We start from the raw sequence: 12,665 nt of genomic DNA on the forward strand, positions 1-12,665 counted from the left end.
CTTAGGGAATTGCTTTTATGTATTTTGACTCTAGTATGAAGCAAATATACATACAAATCATCATTAGGCTTTTTAAAACAAGCCCAAATTGTTACAAATTGAGTCCATAGAGGAGACATAAACATATTTTATGGTTAAAGTAAAATGCTTCCAGATGGGAGGTGAGTGACAGTACGCAGATGCCAATTAAGAAAGGACACTGGAGCCTGCCACTTGTTTCCACAAAGAAATAACATTTTTATAGCTTGGCGGGTTCATGCGAAAGAGGAAAAACAACGTGGTATAGACGTGAACTCACTGGCTGCCTTTGACGGTGATAGACGTCCGATCCATTTGAAGTGGGACCACCCTCCCACCTCAAAAGGACCGGCCTCCTACTTGCGATAGATCGATGGAATGGTCACTGCTGGCCATCCCGCTTCACATGCATCGGACGTCTATCGCCGTGGACGGATTTCCGGCTAAAATCCCGGATTGAGATACTGGGTTTTTAGGCGACTCAGTCTGCTCCCGTGGCTGCGAACGATGAGAGACAGCAGCTCCTGCTTGTCCCTCAGCCCCAGTGAGATGTCCTTGGTGGCCCTCAGGCTGTCTCTGACGTCCCCCACTTGTTTGAGCACGAAGCCGCTGAGCTGTTGCTCCTCTCTCAGCTCGCTCTCCTGGCTCTGCTTGAACTTGACCTCCAGCTCCTCCAGAGACTTGTCCACGCCGGAGAAAGCCTCGGCGATCTGGGATATCTCCCTCAGGAGGAAGCGGCCGTACGTGTCCTCCCCGTCCAGGTCGTTGGCCACGGCCCGCCCGATGCTCTCCAGAAGCCGTGCCGAGTCCTCGGCCTGAAGCCGGGTGAGGATCAGATCCTCCCGCACCAGCACGTCGCTCTCCTCCTCGGCCGCCGAGCACGGGGAGCCGTCTGAGAATCGGAAGACCATCTGGCACTTTTCCGGGTCCTCCGTCTCTTCGTAGTCGCCGTCGGGGACGTAGAAGTGGTGGAAGGTGCCGTTGGAGATCTCGGCTTGCAGGGGGCCACTGTACACCCCCGAGACGACGGGCAGAAATGCCAGGGCCACGAGCACCAGAGGATCCATCGTGCGCCTCCTCACTGCGAGCCAGCGTGTGCGCGCTGCGAGTCGGACCGGGCGCACGCTTTTCATCCAGAGTCATGTTACAAAGCCACCCCCCCTTGCTCGGAGGCGAAACGTAGCTGGGGCCCCTCTCTTGGGCTCTGGTCATCGCGCTGACCAAACAAAGCTGCTACTCACTGACCAAACCGAGAAAAAAATGTTCATTCACTTCTTGTGCAAAACCGTTAAAATGGTGTTGAAATGAGAATGAATCGCCAATTAACACTTTCACATTTGGTCACTGCAGTTGACAGCTATTCAAAAGTTGACACAAATTATAACTCTTCATACAGTAAGTAACTATTTTGGGTCATTAATTTTTTTCACATTTATGATTTATAACCCTTTATAGAGCCAGTGACCATTTGGGGTAATTACAAATGTTTTTGGGACTTACGACCTTTAACCCTATAAAGGGCAAGTCACTATTTTGCTCATTTTTAAAATGTTAGCAGTTATTATTACGTTTATAATTTAATTGGTCATCATTATTTTGTCTTGTTATATTATTATAAATATATTTATTATTTATAAAATCTAAATGAATGAAACAAACTCAAAGAAAAACAAGTGTGGGCACGATATAAAAATGTCAGTATTGAAATGGTATTGCAGTATTGCATAGTACTAATATGAAATAATATGCAGATTTGATTAATATGCATTCCTCAAGATCTACTCCCCAATCACCAGTCGTCCCTACCCAAAATGGCTGCCACAAACACACGCCACTGTAAAAAAAGGAGCGCTTGTGGCCCTTTCCAAGATAATTTTTGTACGATTCTGAGTCATACTTGCGTGTATGGTATCGTTCAATATTTCACAGCATGAGCACATTATTTTCTTAGCACTACCGATGATGGTATTTTAGTGCTGTCCCATCGGTGCAGCACTAATGTTCATGTAGGAAATTGCTCCAATCCAAACTAATATCTGGAGTAGTTATAAAACCAACAGATCAGCCAGTCTTGATTGTAATTCTCAACCGAAAAACTCCACGGTCGTCAGGTACTATAAGAAGAAAGCCACTAATAATTTGAGTATAAAAACTTAATTCAAGAGTTACGGGTCATTGTGTCTTCAAAATTGCATTTTAAATGTATTTGAACACAATTGCGTTAGTATGCAAAAATGATGAGGGTGGGACTTTAAGCGTCGCACCCCGGCGACTATCACGTGGTCATATTATGGACACATCCCAGGGCGGCGATCCAATCTGTTGCATATCCTGGCCTGGATAATTACATCATCACAGGGTGGTCTCTATACATGTCAGCAGCAAACTGGAAACATATGGTCACTTGTAAACACAAGACTGGAAATAATATTCCGTATATTGTCGGCTTTGAGCTGCTATCAGTCTTGCGTGCAGCGTTTGACTGGGGAAAGTCCAAAAGAATGCAGGATTTACTAGATCTACTCCCAAAAGTCTCCGTCTTGTCTCGGTCTCAGACTGACTAAATATTGCTGCTAGACTTCTGTAATCCGCTAGATTGGACGACAATTTCTTTCCACAGGCACATTTTCACAGTCTTAACACCACACTCTTTACCCGCGCTTGTTTTCAGCCAAGCAGACAAAACTATCCGCTTAAAGACTGAGGATTGTTGTCACTCCCTTGCTTTTACAACCTGACTTTACGCATAATGACTAAAGGGGAAAAACATGGCTCTATTCCATGACGTAATTGAACACGTGGAAGAACAATTCGGCCTACTGACACGCTGACACGAAACACCCTCACTCTCCACTTCCTGCCAAGTTCAAATGCGGTGAAAATCAGCTATCGACAAGTTCATCAGCTGGTTTGTGTCAAGAAATGCCCCGTTTAGCCTTTGTTTCCTGACCGGCTTGTTCTTTTTATCCACTTCCCGTTTGAGTCTTTGATCCCTCGCTTTTTTCCCACAAGGCATTGCCGTTCTCAAGTCTTCTAATTCGGTCTTCCTTTTGAACTCCGACCTATTTATTTGGTATCGTCACGCACGGATAAAACAAGACGAAGTGACATTTGTTTGGATTTTTGGAGGAAAAAGATGGGAGTTTCTCAGCGAGAAATATGTTTGACATTATGGAGGCCTGCAAGGAAGTGAATGAAAGAAAACATATTTCACTGAGTAAAGTCAGATTTGTCTCAGAATCAGTGGGATATTTGGTGTTAATCAATGTTGAATGAATGTTTCACTTCGTGACTTGATGCTGATAGAATTTCTTTTTAATATTAAAATGCATTGCTCATATTTATTGGTTTTGCAAATTCGTATGTCACTTAAATATGCACATAATTACTTCAGGTTTGAGTCAAATTAAAAAAAAACAACAACACTTTTTACATCTTAAAAAAACAGCAACAAAAATCTAAAGGAAGAGTGTCCCAGACTTTGAAATATGAGATGTTCTTTATATTTTTTTTCAGCGAGTTGGCAACACTAGTGCGGCTATGGTTTTATCATATGGCAGACACAGCAGGTATAGTTGCAAGAAAAAATAGGAATACCAGGGAAGTTTTTTTTCATCTGTTGGCTTACTCAACAATAACATGGCAATGGAAGTATTAACAGTGTAAGTTGAGGGGGATATTTTAGATGACCATCTAAAGTCTGATTTTGTGTGTGTGTTTACGGAAGGCTTGAACATATAAATACCTTTTAGCTGGCATCGAAGGGTTTTCCTCTTGCGTGGATCGGCGGGAGGTGAAGGCCTATGAATCCGCAGGCTGCGTGGGAGTCACGTGGCTGACTCACCGTGATGACCTAACGCTTGTTACATGAGAACAAAGATTTTATTTGAACGGAATACACACTATCTCACCACAAAGTCTGTTTACTGTCAATGCCGTCTCGTCTGAAATAACCTTAAGCTAAGAGCCCAGGTGTCAAAATGTCGGACCGCGGGCCAGATCTGGCCTGCCACATCACTTTGTGTGGCCCGCAACAGTAAGTTCATGTGTGTCAACGTCATGTTTCATGCTAAAATTCAAATGAAGATTATAAATACATAAACAATAATGATCCATTCTTGCGTTTTTTCAGAATTTAATTTAAATGAACAACTTATTTTGTAATCACAAAGCATTTTTAAAAATCTAGAAGAAACATCAATAAATACAACTGAATATTTCTTGTTTTCCATTTATAGTTTTCAAAAATATATACGTATCTCAAAATGTATTTACTGCCTTTCTTTTTGTAAATGGAACAACATGATTAAAAGATAAAAATAAATAATTTCCCCCCTCTTTTTTGATTTTTTTAATATAAAACACAAAAAAACCCCAGAATAATTAGTTTTTGAAAATAAAAATGTACAAAAAAAATAGAACTGAGAATGCATACTCTTTTCCACTTCCATTTTTTATATGTAAATGAAATATTTAATACATCTTTGGCTCACATTCACCAATTGACCTTTTTTTCTGCTTTCTGCTCCTCCAAGCACGGAAGACTCGTCCATCAACGCTCACTTTTTTTTTTCACTCAGCGAACATTTTCCCTTTAAGACAAAACCACAGAGCTGCTTCGCAAAAATAATGATGTGAAAAATGTACAGAGTATGGAATATTTTACTGGCACAGTTTGAGATGTCTGGTCGGTGTGAAAATAAAATGCTCCCCAATTTGGACTGGCAAAGGCTGATTAGAAACTCTTTGGGGAAAGAGCACTTGAAAATAAAGTTGACAGAGGCCAGCCAGGAAATAAGTGAAGAGATGTAGTGCCTTTTTGTCCTCTGTGCTTCAGCTGGATTTATAGTTATGACAACAGTAGGCTCCACGATTACCTTGCTAAGCTGCACTTTATTTCCATACCGTGCGAGCGACATCAATCCTGCGAGGCGGCTCGCGGGGACCCTGACCTAAAAAGTGCTCCGTGCCTCGTCCCCATCACGAAAAGCCCACAGTGTTGCTCTTTGCTTGACTTTCAATCAAGAAACTGGCAAATTTGTATTTGTCAGAGTAAACTCTGCAATGAATTATCTCGCTTTCAACCAGTTCTAAATGAACATTCATTCATTTTACGTATTGCTCATCCACACAAGGGTCACTGGGGTACTGGAGCCTATCCCAGCCAACTACGCGCACCAGGTGGGGGGCAACACCCTGATCTGGTTGCCAGCCAATTGCAGGGCACAACAAGACAAACAACCAATCACCCCACACTCAAAGCTTGGGAATGTCTAGAGCAAGGGTGTCAGACTCGGGTTGGTTCGCGGGCCGCATTAACGTCAACTCGATTTTATGTGGGCCGGATTTTAGATATAATATTTAGATTTTTTTGAAATAAATGGATTAAAAGAACTGGATTAAAAGCCCTGAATATTCAGTTTTTTATATATCTAAAACAATGTTTATTTTAGCTTTTTTAATATATATTTTTAGATTTTACTAAATGATTTTTGAACTAAAAACACAGAAAAAAATGATAAAAAAATTAGAATTATTGATTTAAAAGGGGGAAAATCAGGAAATTTAATATACATCTTTACTTTTCATTTTAATTTGATCCTAAAACAGAAAGTCGGCACTCATGATTTACTTTCCCGGGCCACACAAAATGATGCGGCCGGCCAGATTTGGCCCCCGGGCCGCCACTTTGACACATGTGGTCTAGAGCATTCAATCAGTCTACCCATGGATGTTTTCGGGATGTGGGAGGAAACCAGAGTAACTGGAGAAAACCCACAGAGACACGAGGAAAACATGTAACCTCCACACAGGAAGGTCGGAAGCCACTGGGGTTAAACCAATTGAGTTTTTCCCGAAATGGATACTTGAATCTTCCATTTTCCATACCGCTCATCCTGGCAATCTGTTAACGGTAATTCATTCATTTTCTGTTCCGCTTATCCTCGCAAGGGTTGTGGGGGTGCTAGAACCTATCCCACCCAACTAGTACCTGGAGAAAACCCACGCAGATAAATGGAGAACGTGCACACTGAAAATTTAACCCTTGATCTCAGAACTGTGAGGCGGACGTGCTAACCACTTCTTAATTAATTTCATTAAAAAATATATATATTGGTTATCACGGAACACGTCAACAGTAATATTACAAGACGATGTTAAACGGGGAGCCGAAAAATATTGACCAAAAGCACTGAAGAAAAAAAAAAAAAAATTAGTGAATGAAAGCGTTAGAACCTGCATTTTATGTTAGCTTTGGTTATTGTTGTAAGATTTGTTTGAATTTTATCCGTGTCAATGGTAGCCAACTCAATGGAATTTCATCCTCCTTTCCAGCCCTGCCCCCTATATCGGATTTTTCCATCTTTTTCTGTTCACTTGTGTTCAACCGGATTTATAGCTGTTTCCACTCCATGATTTCCTCACTAAGCTGCTCTCTTTGTGTTCTTTGTGCGTACAGTAGCATCAATCACGTCGCCTCAGCTTTACAGTCACTGTGACCTAATAACTTTGCGGTGCGTGAAAGGAAAATAGTGTGTGACACTGGGGTTGCAGCCTAGGAAAAATGAAAAATATTCAGACTATTTACAATTCTGGTGGCGAGGAAAACACGTGTTTCACATATAAAGTACCTTTTTTTTAGCAGTGCAGTAAATTACAAGTTGGTGGAAAATGTGTTTTTTCTCCAACAGATAAAGCCAACACTAAGGTATAAGAAAGCTCTGTTTTTAGAGAAAATACAATATTTGGATAATGAGAAATAAGAGCTCTGTTTTATGTCATTGTGTCACACTGGATGCAATTCAAATTCACAGTTTTGAGGGAAAAGAGCTATGAAGCACACTTAAAGACATAACACATCTTTTCCTGAATGAGTAGTCAAGTTCTAAATTTTGTTCGAGGCAATGGACATGTCGGAGATTATTTGGGATTTTGTACTAAAACTGTGGGTTTAAATTCTTGCTATCTGTCTTTACTTTGCTGCTTTTTTCCAATTCAAGTTGTCATTTCAAATGGAAAATGGTTTAAAGGATTAAAGTTTTCCCTGGCACTCAATTTTTACCGCACTGGAAAAGTGAGAGATACTCAAGGGCTCATTAAGTGCCATTGACAGCAATAAACGTCTAATTCATTTGAAGTGGGAGGGTTGGCGGCCATCCTTCTGCTAGCTTAGCACTTCTCGAAAAGCAGAAGAGAAATGTCAGCATATTTTCTCTTTAGGACTTTCAAACAAAGCAGACATGTTGATGCTGCGTGTGGGGAAAGCTGTTAAATTTCTTCCCTAGTATTTCTGCCATAGAAAAACATTATTTCAGCATAGGCATGCATCAGGAGAAAAAATGGAATGGTGGTTTGGAATTGCAGAGTGAGCAAAGAAATAAATCAGTTTGCTCCATAAACAGAATCTACCCAACTTTTGTGCAGAAGTAGCACTAACCCAAATATCCCCCAGTTGAGCGTAGATGGCAGCCGAGGCCAGATTGCAATCGTTTTGATCGACCAAGCTTCCTTCGTGCATCTCCATGGAAATGCACCATTTTCAAATGCATCGGCTTCGTTATTAAAATTCAGACATAAAACGGCCTTGTGAGGAAAAAAAAGCCAGAAATAAACAAGGGTAGAGTTCAATTGGAAAGTACAATCCATGGTTTATTACAGAAAAGTGTGATATCCAAATTATTTTATGTTACATTGTTTTTTATTTTTCAATGTTATTTTTTTTTACATGTAAACAAAGAACGAAGTTAACCATGTTGCATACTGTCTCCCATTCAAATGAATGACCTAAGCTTTCTTGTAAGTGCACCAACTTGCTAATCAACTACATTTCACTCCATATTTTCACCGTGTGCAATTTCATGCTGTTATTACTTACGATAACAATACCCACATTGTGCTATTGCCAAAAGCAGGATGAGACTTGAGAAACTCTTTCACTCTGCCACGCCATACATATTTTCAGGCTTTCTATTTTGCTTGATTTCTCCTACTATTTTTTTCTTTATTTTAATTTTTGAAATGTACAAACTACTAGTATATGGACAATTTATGAAACTTTGTCCCTTCACCAAATCCTTTCTGGTCTTCCTGAAATCCCCTTAAAAAATGTGTTTAAGACAAACTTACTGATGTCGGCGCTGCTTAAAGGAGGCACTAAAATCATGCAAACTGGACTGTACAAGAATTACAGCATGCATAGATTTCACATAGCAGGGAATCCGTCGGGACTGTTTCCAAATGACTGCTAAAGTTTTTTTCCACTGACTAAAAATGAATTTCAGATAAATGGATTGATAGAATAGCATGAATGCTATATTTTGTGTAGTTTTTTTTCCAGAGTGGACATTACATTTCCCAAAGGAATCTGAACCCCCTAAAAAGAAAGCTATGCTTTAAGTGGGTGCTTCGATTGACTGTTTTATAGAAAATGCGATTGAAAAGTTGATTATCAGCAAACATTCAGAAGACACCTGAGAAATGCAGACGGGACATCTGAAGGTCAGCACGAGGAGCAAAAACTCAATAAGAAAACAAGTATAGTAAATGCATTATGATTATTCAGACATAAAATGGCAACGTGATTTGTTTAAAAGAAAAAAGGAACAATACAAATCAAATCATTTTTCCAACAGTATTGATAAAGCATTTATGATTTACTCTCTATTCCTTGTTAGCATTGTCTTCATGTGACATTTGAGCAAATAAGAAAAGGTTCATTTCTCAAAATGTGTGGAATCATCTGCTTTTAACCCTTAATAGGGCTGGAAATTTAAAAAAAGCCTCACAAAGACTCACACAAAGCCACTTTTAACTTTACTTTACCAAATGTTAATATTATTCAATGACACACTTGTACTACAAAGTATATCAAATGTTTATAATGTGCGCTCCATCACCCCAAATGCGATGTTCACATTCAAAAACACCAGGTCTCAATTATATAATTTTCAAAAATGATTAATACCTAATTATTATATCTGTTTGTCTGAATAAATACAATTCTAAATGAATAAAATCTAACCAGGAATATTTTTTTTTTAAACAACCTCTAACCAATTATAATTTTGAGAAATACCATATGAATAAACCACATTTTAAAAAATTCCCTTTTTATATGAACAAAATGCTTATTCGTGCATCTTGTTCAGTGAAGCTATGAAAATTAAAAATAATTTAAATAAGACACTAGTTTTTCTTTTATTTTAGTTTTTTAATTAAAAAAATAAAAATAAACAACGTTTACATTTAAAAAAAAAGAATAAATAAGAAAATATTTACTATTAACTCACGCTGCTAATGACAATGCAAGACTAGACGTCCATATCATTTAAACTGGGAAGACTAGTTGGGAAAGTTTATCTTTTTGTGCCATTGATGCCATCCAATCTTTTGACTGGAAGGGACAAATGAACAAACAAACGGCGATTTTGAAGATTCATTCACCTCCTCCCAGTCAACACAGATTGGACGCTGCCAAAGGGAGTCGAATAATTAAAAAGTCTTAAATGTGCTAATCTGGACAAAGTGTGTGTCTGAAAAAGACGAGTAATTAAACAAAATGGATTAGACAGGCAGGCATTAAATTCAATGAACGCCCTATCAAGGGTTAAGAGTTTCAACCTAGCTGTCATTACACATTGAAGTACAACTAAAAAAAAACCTCATGTATTCTTGTCTCATTGCCAGTGAAAATTGAAAGATTTTTCCCATAACTCAAGAAATAACAAGACAGAAAAGTTTTTAGAGCAGCAAAAATATTGTTGGATTGGACGAGTGACAGTGATTCCATCTGTGATAATATCTTTTGTTTTGCTTTACCGCTTTACATGGAACTCGGACATCAACGTTCAATTTAGTGGAATCTATTTATGATTTTAATTTTTGGAACATTTAGGATTTTAGGATGGCACTCATACTTACATATTTGTAGGGGAGTAGTCAACATGTTTTTCCAATTGGATGCCATCAGATCTGAGATCTGTCGGGCTCACAACCCACATCCGTCATGGCCAATCAAACCGACTCCTCTCATTCCCTTTAAGTAATGTTTTCCTGTAATGACAAAGTAGTCATGACAAAGATGATGATGTCCATATTTTTCAAATAAGGAACTGATTTTCTCGTCCTGGAGGTCGAACCACCCAAAGTTGATTGTAAACTTGGCTTGGGAGTTGAGTCAATCTGAGACCCCCCCAACCTCAAAAACCTGACATACTATTATTTCTCTCTTTGTTGACTTTCTTGTATTTTGAGTCATGAGCATATTGACATATTTTGACTGTAAATTGGATGGAATATTCCTGTTTACAACAAGCGCTTGCGGTTTAACCTCCAAATGTGTCAGTCCATGACCGACGGCTTTCCTTTGAATTTCAAAATTTTATAACTATTAACATCACAGCGGCGCTCAAACCGCAGCTGGCTGACGTTCTTCGCTGGAGAATGAACGTGCGAGTGCTTTTCTTTTGGTGAGTGGGCAAGTGTGCCTCGACGTTTTCTACGCAGTGAACATCCAAGCCACAGGTATGTCCAAATGATCCAACTTTCAACCATACTTCAGTCCTTCCAACAGAAAATGAAAAACAGGCTATGAGTGTAAAAAGTGGGAAAAGCAGCTGAATGTGGCTCATAATGGGAGTTACGTTCCAACAGACGCTGTGGTTTTAGAGGCATTAGACCACAGTGGGTACCTAAGTGTGTCTGACTCACGTCCAAAATAAACCCACTCAGGAGCATCTACAAAGTTCTTGGACAGAAGGAGTCAAGAGAGAGAGGACTCGTTGCACTTGAAAGCACACGTGCAGCACAAACAGGCACACGTGAAGTCAGCGCACAACTGTAGGCACAATCATATCGCGAAAAGGTTCACACGGCGCCAATTCAAGGCGGCCGAGCTGGGCAATAGCACGAAAAACACACACGCAGCTCCCGCTGACACACAAACCAGGCACCGAGAAGGGACACCACGACAACACCATGCGCTTTCTAGGCTGACTTTGCGAAAATCTTCATGATGAGTGCTATTGTTTTGCAAAGTACATTTTGGGACAAAACAGATTCAGCATGCTTCCAGGGTGACCAAGGCTATGTTCAGACCGCAGGGGTTGATGCTAGGGAAGCCACTTGCTGCCATTGTTGCTAATGGATGTCCCATCCATTTGGAGCGTTGGCAGGGAAGGGTAAGTTTTAGTGCCGAGATGTGTACACTCTTGCTCAAAACGTTCTCATTTAACTGAATGGCGAATTTTTTTAGTAGTATTCACAGAGCATGTGTTGTGGTAGCTAGTAAAATTCATATTTTAAACAACCAGTATAGACGTCCAATCCATTTTGACTGGTGGCGCTGTCAGCCCTCCCAGTCAAAGGGGATTGGACTTCAAGTGCATTGAGTTAATTATTTATGTTCTCTTCTTTTGCCATTTACAGGGAATAATTTCGAACCTTTAGATTGACCTCTTTGCGAATCTCTTTTACACATTTTTAGATTAAAAAAATGTATATAATTATAATGATTTTTAAAAATTATTCTTATTTTGTATCAACTATGTGCAAAGTTTCCTGATTTGCGGTCCATAGGTCTATAGTGGTCACGCAACAAATAACAAACACAACTTCTAACATGATGAAATTCTTTTAAACTGTGAGAACTGGCTGTAGATGCTCATATTTCAGTACCACTGCCGGCATCAATTAGTTCTACAGCATCTTTTCCCTATTGACAATTTTTGACACCTTTTTTGTGTCTGTTTTGTCAAACAAATGTAATGTTTGTTGCATTTTAATGAGGTATCGGTTGAATGTGTTCAAGGCTAGCATCCGTATTGACTAGATATCCAAATTATACGGACACTGTAACACAAAACATGAACAAATAGTATTTGTAAAGGTAAAAAAAATGAGAATTGTGTTAAAAAAAAACAAAAAACAAAAAACCTAACCTGCAGTGTGAACGTAGCCTGTAGTCGTCTTCCGTTCAATTTGGGCTCACCCTAGCATAAAAATGAGCAGGAACTAGCATGGTTCTGAAAATTGAAAACATGCAGAGAGAGTGCTAGCTGCCACACAGAAGGAGAGAGAGAGAGTGCAAGATGGCTGACCAAGAAAAACCGCTGCAGCCCTTCATCTGCATAGTAAACATTACAGTGAGGCCTTGACACACAGCAGGGATGGTGGGAGGAGGGGAGGGGGCTTAAGACGGTGGATCGCGGAGGGAATCGGAACATAAGAGCGGCGCCAATTTTGCAACAGATGGCGAGGGAGGGAGTGCTCACGGTAAAGCAAGTTTAGAATGTATGTGTGTTTGGATGGGGGGCTGGGTGGGGGCTGTCATATGGGAAGTCTTTGGTGAATCTGCTCAACATTAAACCCCAGAAAAAGCAGGCAAGCGGTAGTGGAGGGCTGCACGGCGTTTGGCGGAAACGTGGAAGGTAAAAGGTTTAAGGCCACTCGTGGTGATACCGCAGTCCGTTCTTTTTGCGCTCCTTCTGAAGGTGCTCCAGTTCCGCCTCGTACATCATCTCCTGCATGAGGTACTTCTCCCTGCGCATTCGGTCACACAGGTCCTTGGGCATGTCCGGAATGAGGTACGCGATGAAGGATTTGATGCCAAACACCAAGTGCTGAGGAAAGGGCTCGTCAATTGAAGT

The 12,665-nt window shown here is 40.1% G+C and overlaps 2 protein-coding genes across 4 annotated transcripts in view; both read right to left on the reverse strand.

Moving 5' to 3' along the window:
- Positions 1-10,070, reverse strand: fibina (fin bud initiation factor a). Of its 3 annotated transcripts, none has more exons than XM_077596055.1 (3): positions 9,940-10,070; positions 3,764-3,877; positions 1-1,120 (listed from the first exon to the last, which is right to left on the reverse strand). In XM_077596055.1, the coding sequence occupies exon 3, from the start codon at positions 1,083-1,085 to the stop codon at positions 462-464; it is 624 nt and encodes a 207-aa protein (XP_077452181.1). In that variant the 5' UTR covers positions 1,086-1,120; positions 3,764-3,877; positions 9,940-10,070; the 3' UTR covers positions 1-461. The 3 variants fall into 3 exon arrangements, with proteins under 3 accessions (XP_077452181.1, XP_077452180.1, XP_077452178.1); XM_077596054.1 differs by having other exon boundaries at positions 1-1,258; XM_077596052.1 differs by having other exon boundaries at positions 1-3,877.
- Positions 8,822-12,665, reverse strand: part of ano3 (anoctamin 3) — a 22,618-nt gene continuing 18,774 nt past the window's right edge. The window contains exons 25-26 of the mRNA XM_077596058.1: positions 11,958-12,638; positions 8,822-10,071 (exon numbers count right to left, since the gene is read on the reverse strand). Of these exons, the coding sequence (XP_077452184.1) occupies positions 12,456-12,638 (183 nt within the window). The 3' untranslated portion in view covers positions 8,822-10,071; positions 11,958-12,455. The remainder of the gene's footprint in view (positions 10,072-11,957; positions 12,639-12,665) is intronic.

This window comes from Stigmatopora argus, chromosome 3, assembly GCF_051989625.1.
Source record: "Stigmatopora argus isolate UIUO_Sarg chromosome 3, RoL_Sarg_1.0, whole genome shotgun sequence".
Classification (NCBI taxonomy): Eukaryota; Metazoa; Chordata; class Actinopteri; order Syngnathiformes; family Syngnathidae; genus Stigmatopora; species Stigmatopora argus.

Coding starts and splice junctions, on each gene's coding strand:
- fibina (XM_077596054.1), bottom strand. CDS start 1,151: ATGAAAAGCGTGCGCCCGGTCCGACTCGCAGCGCGCACACGCTGGCTC.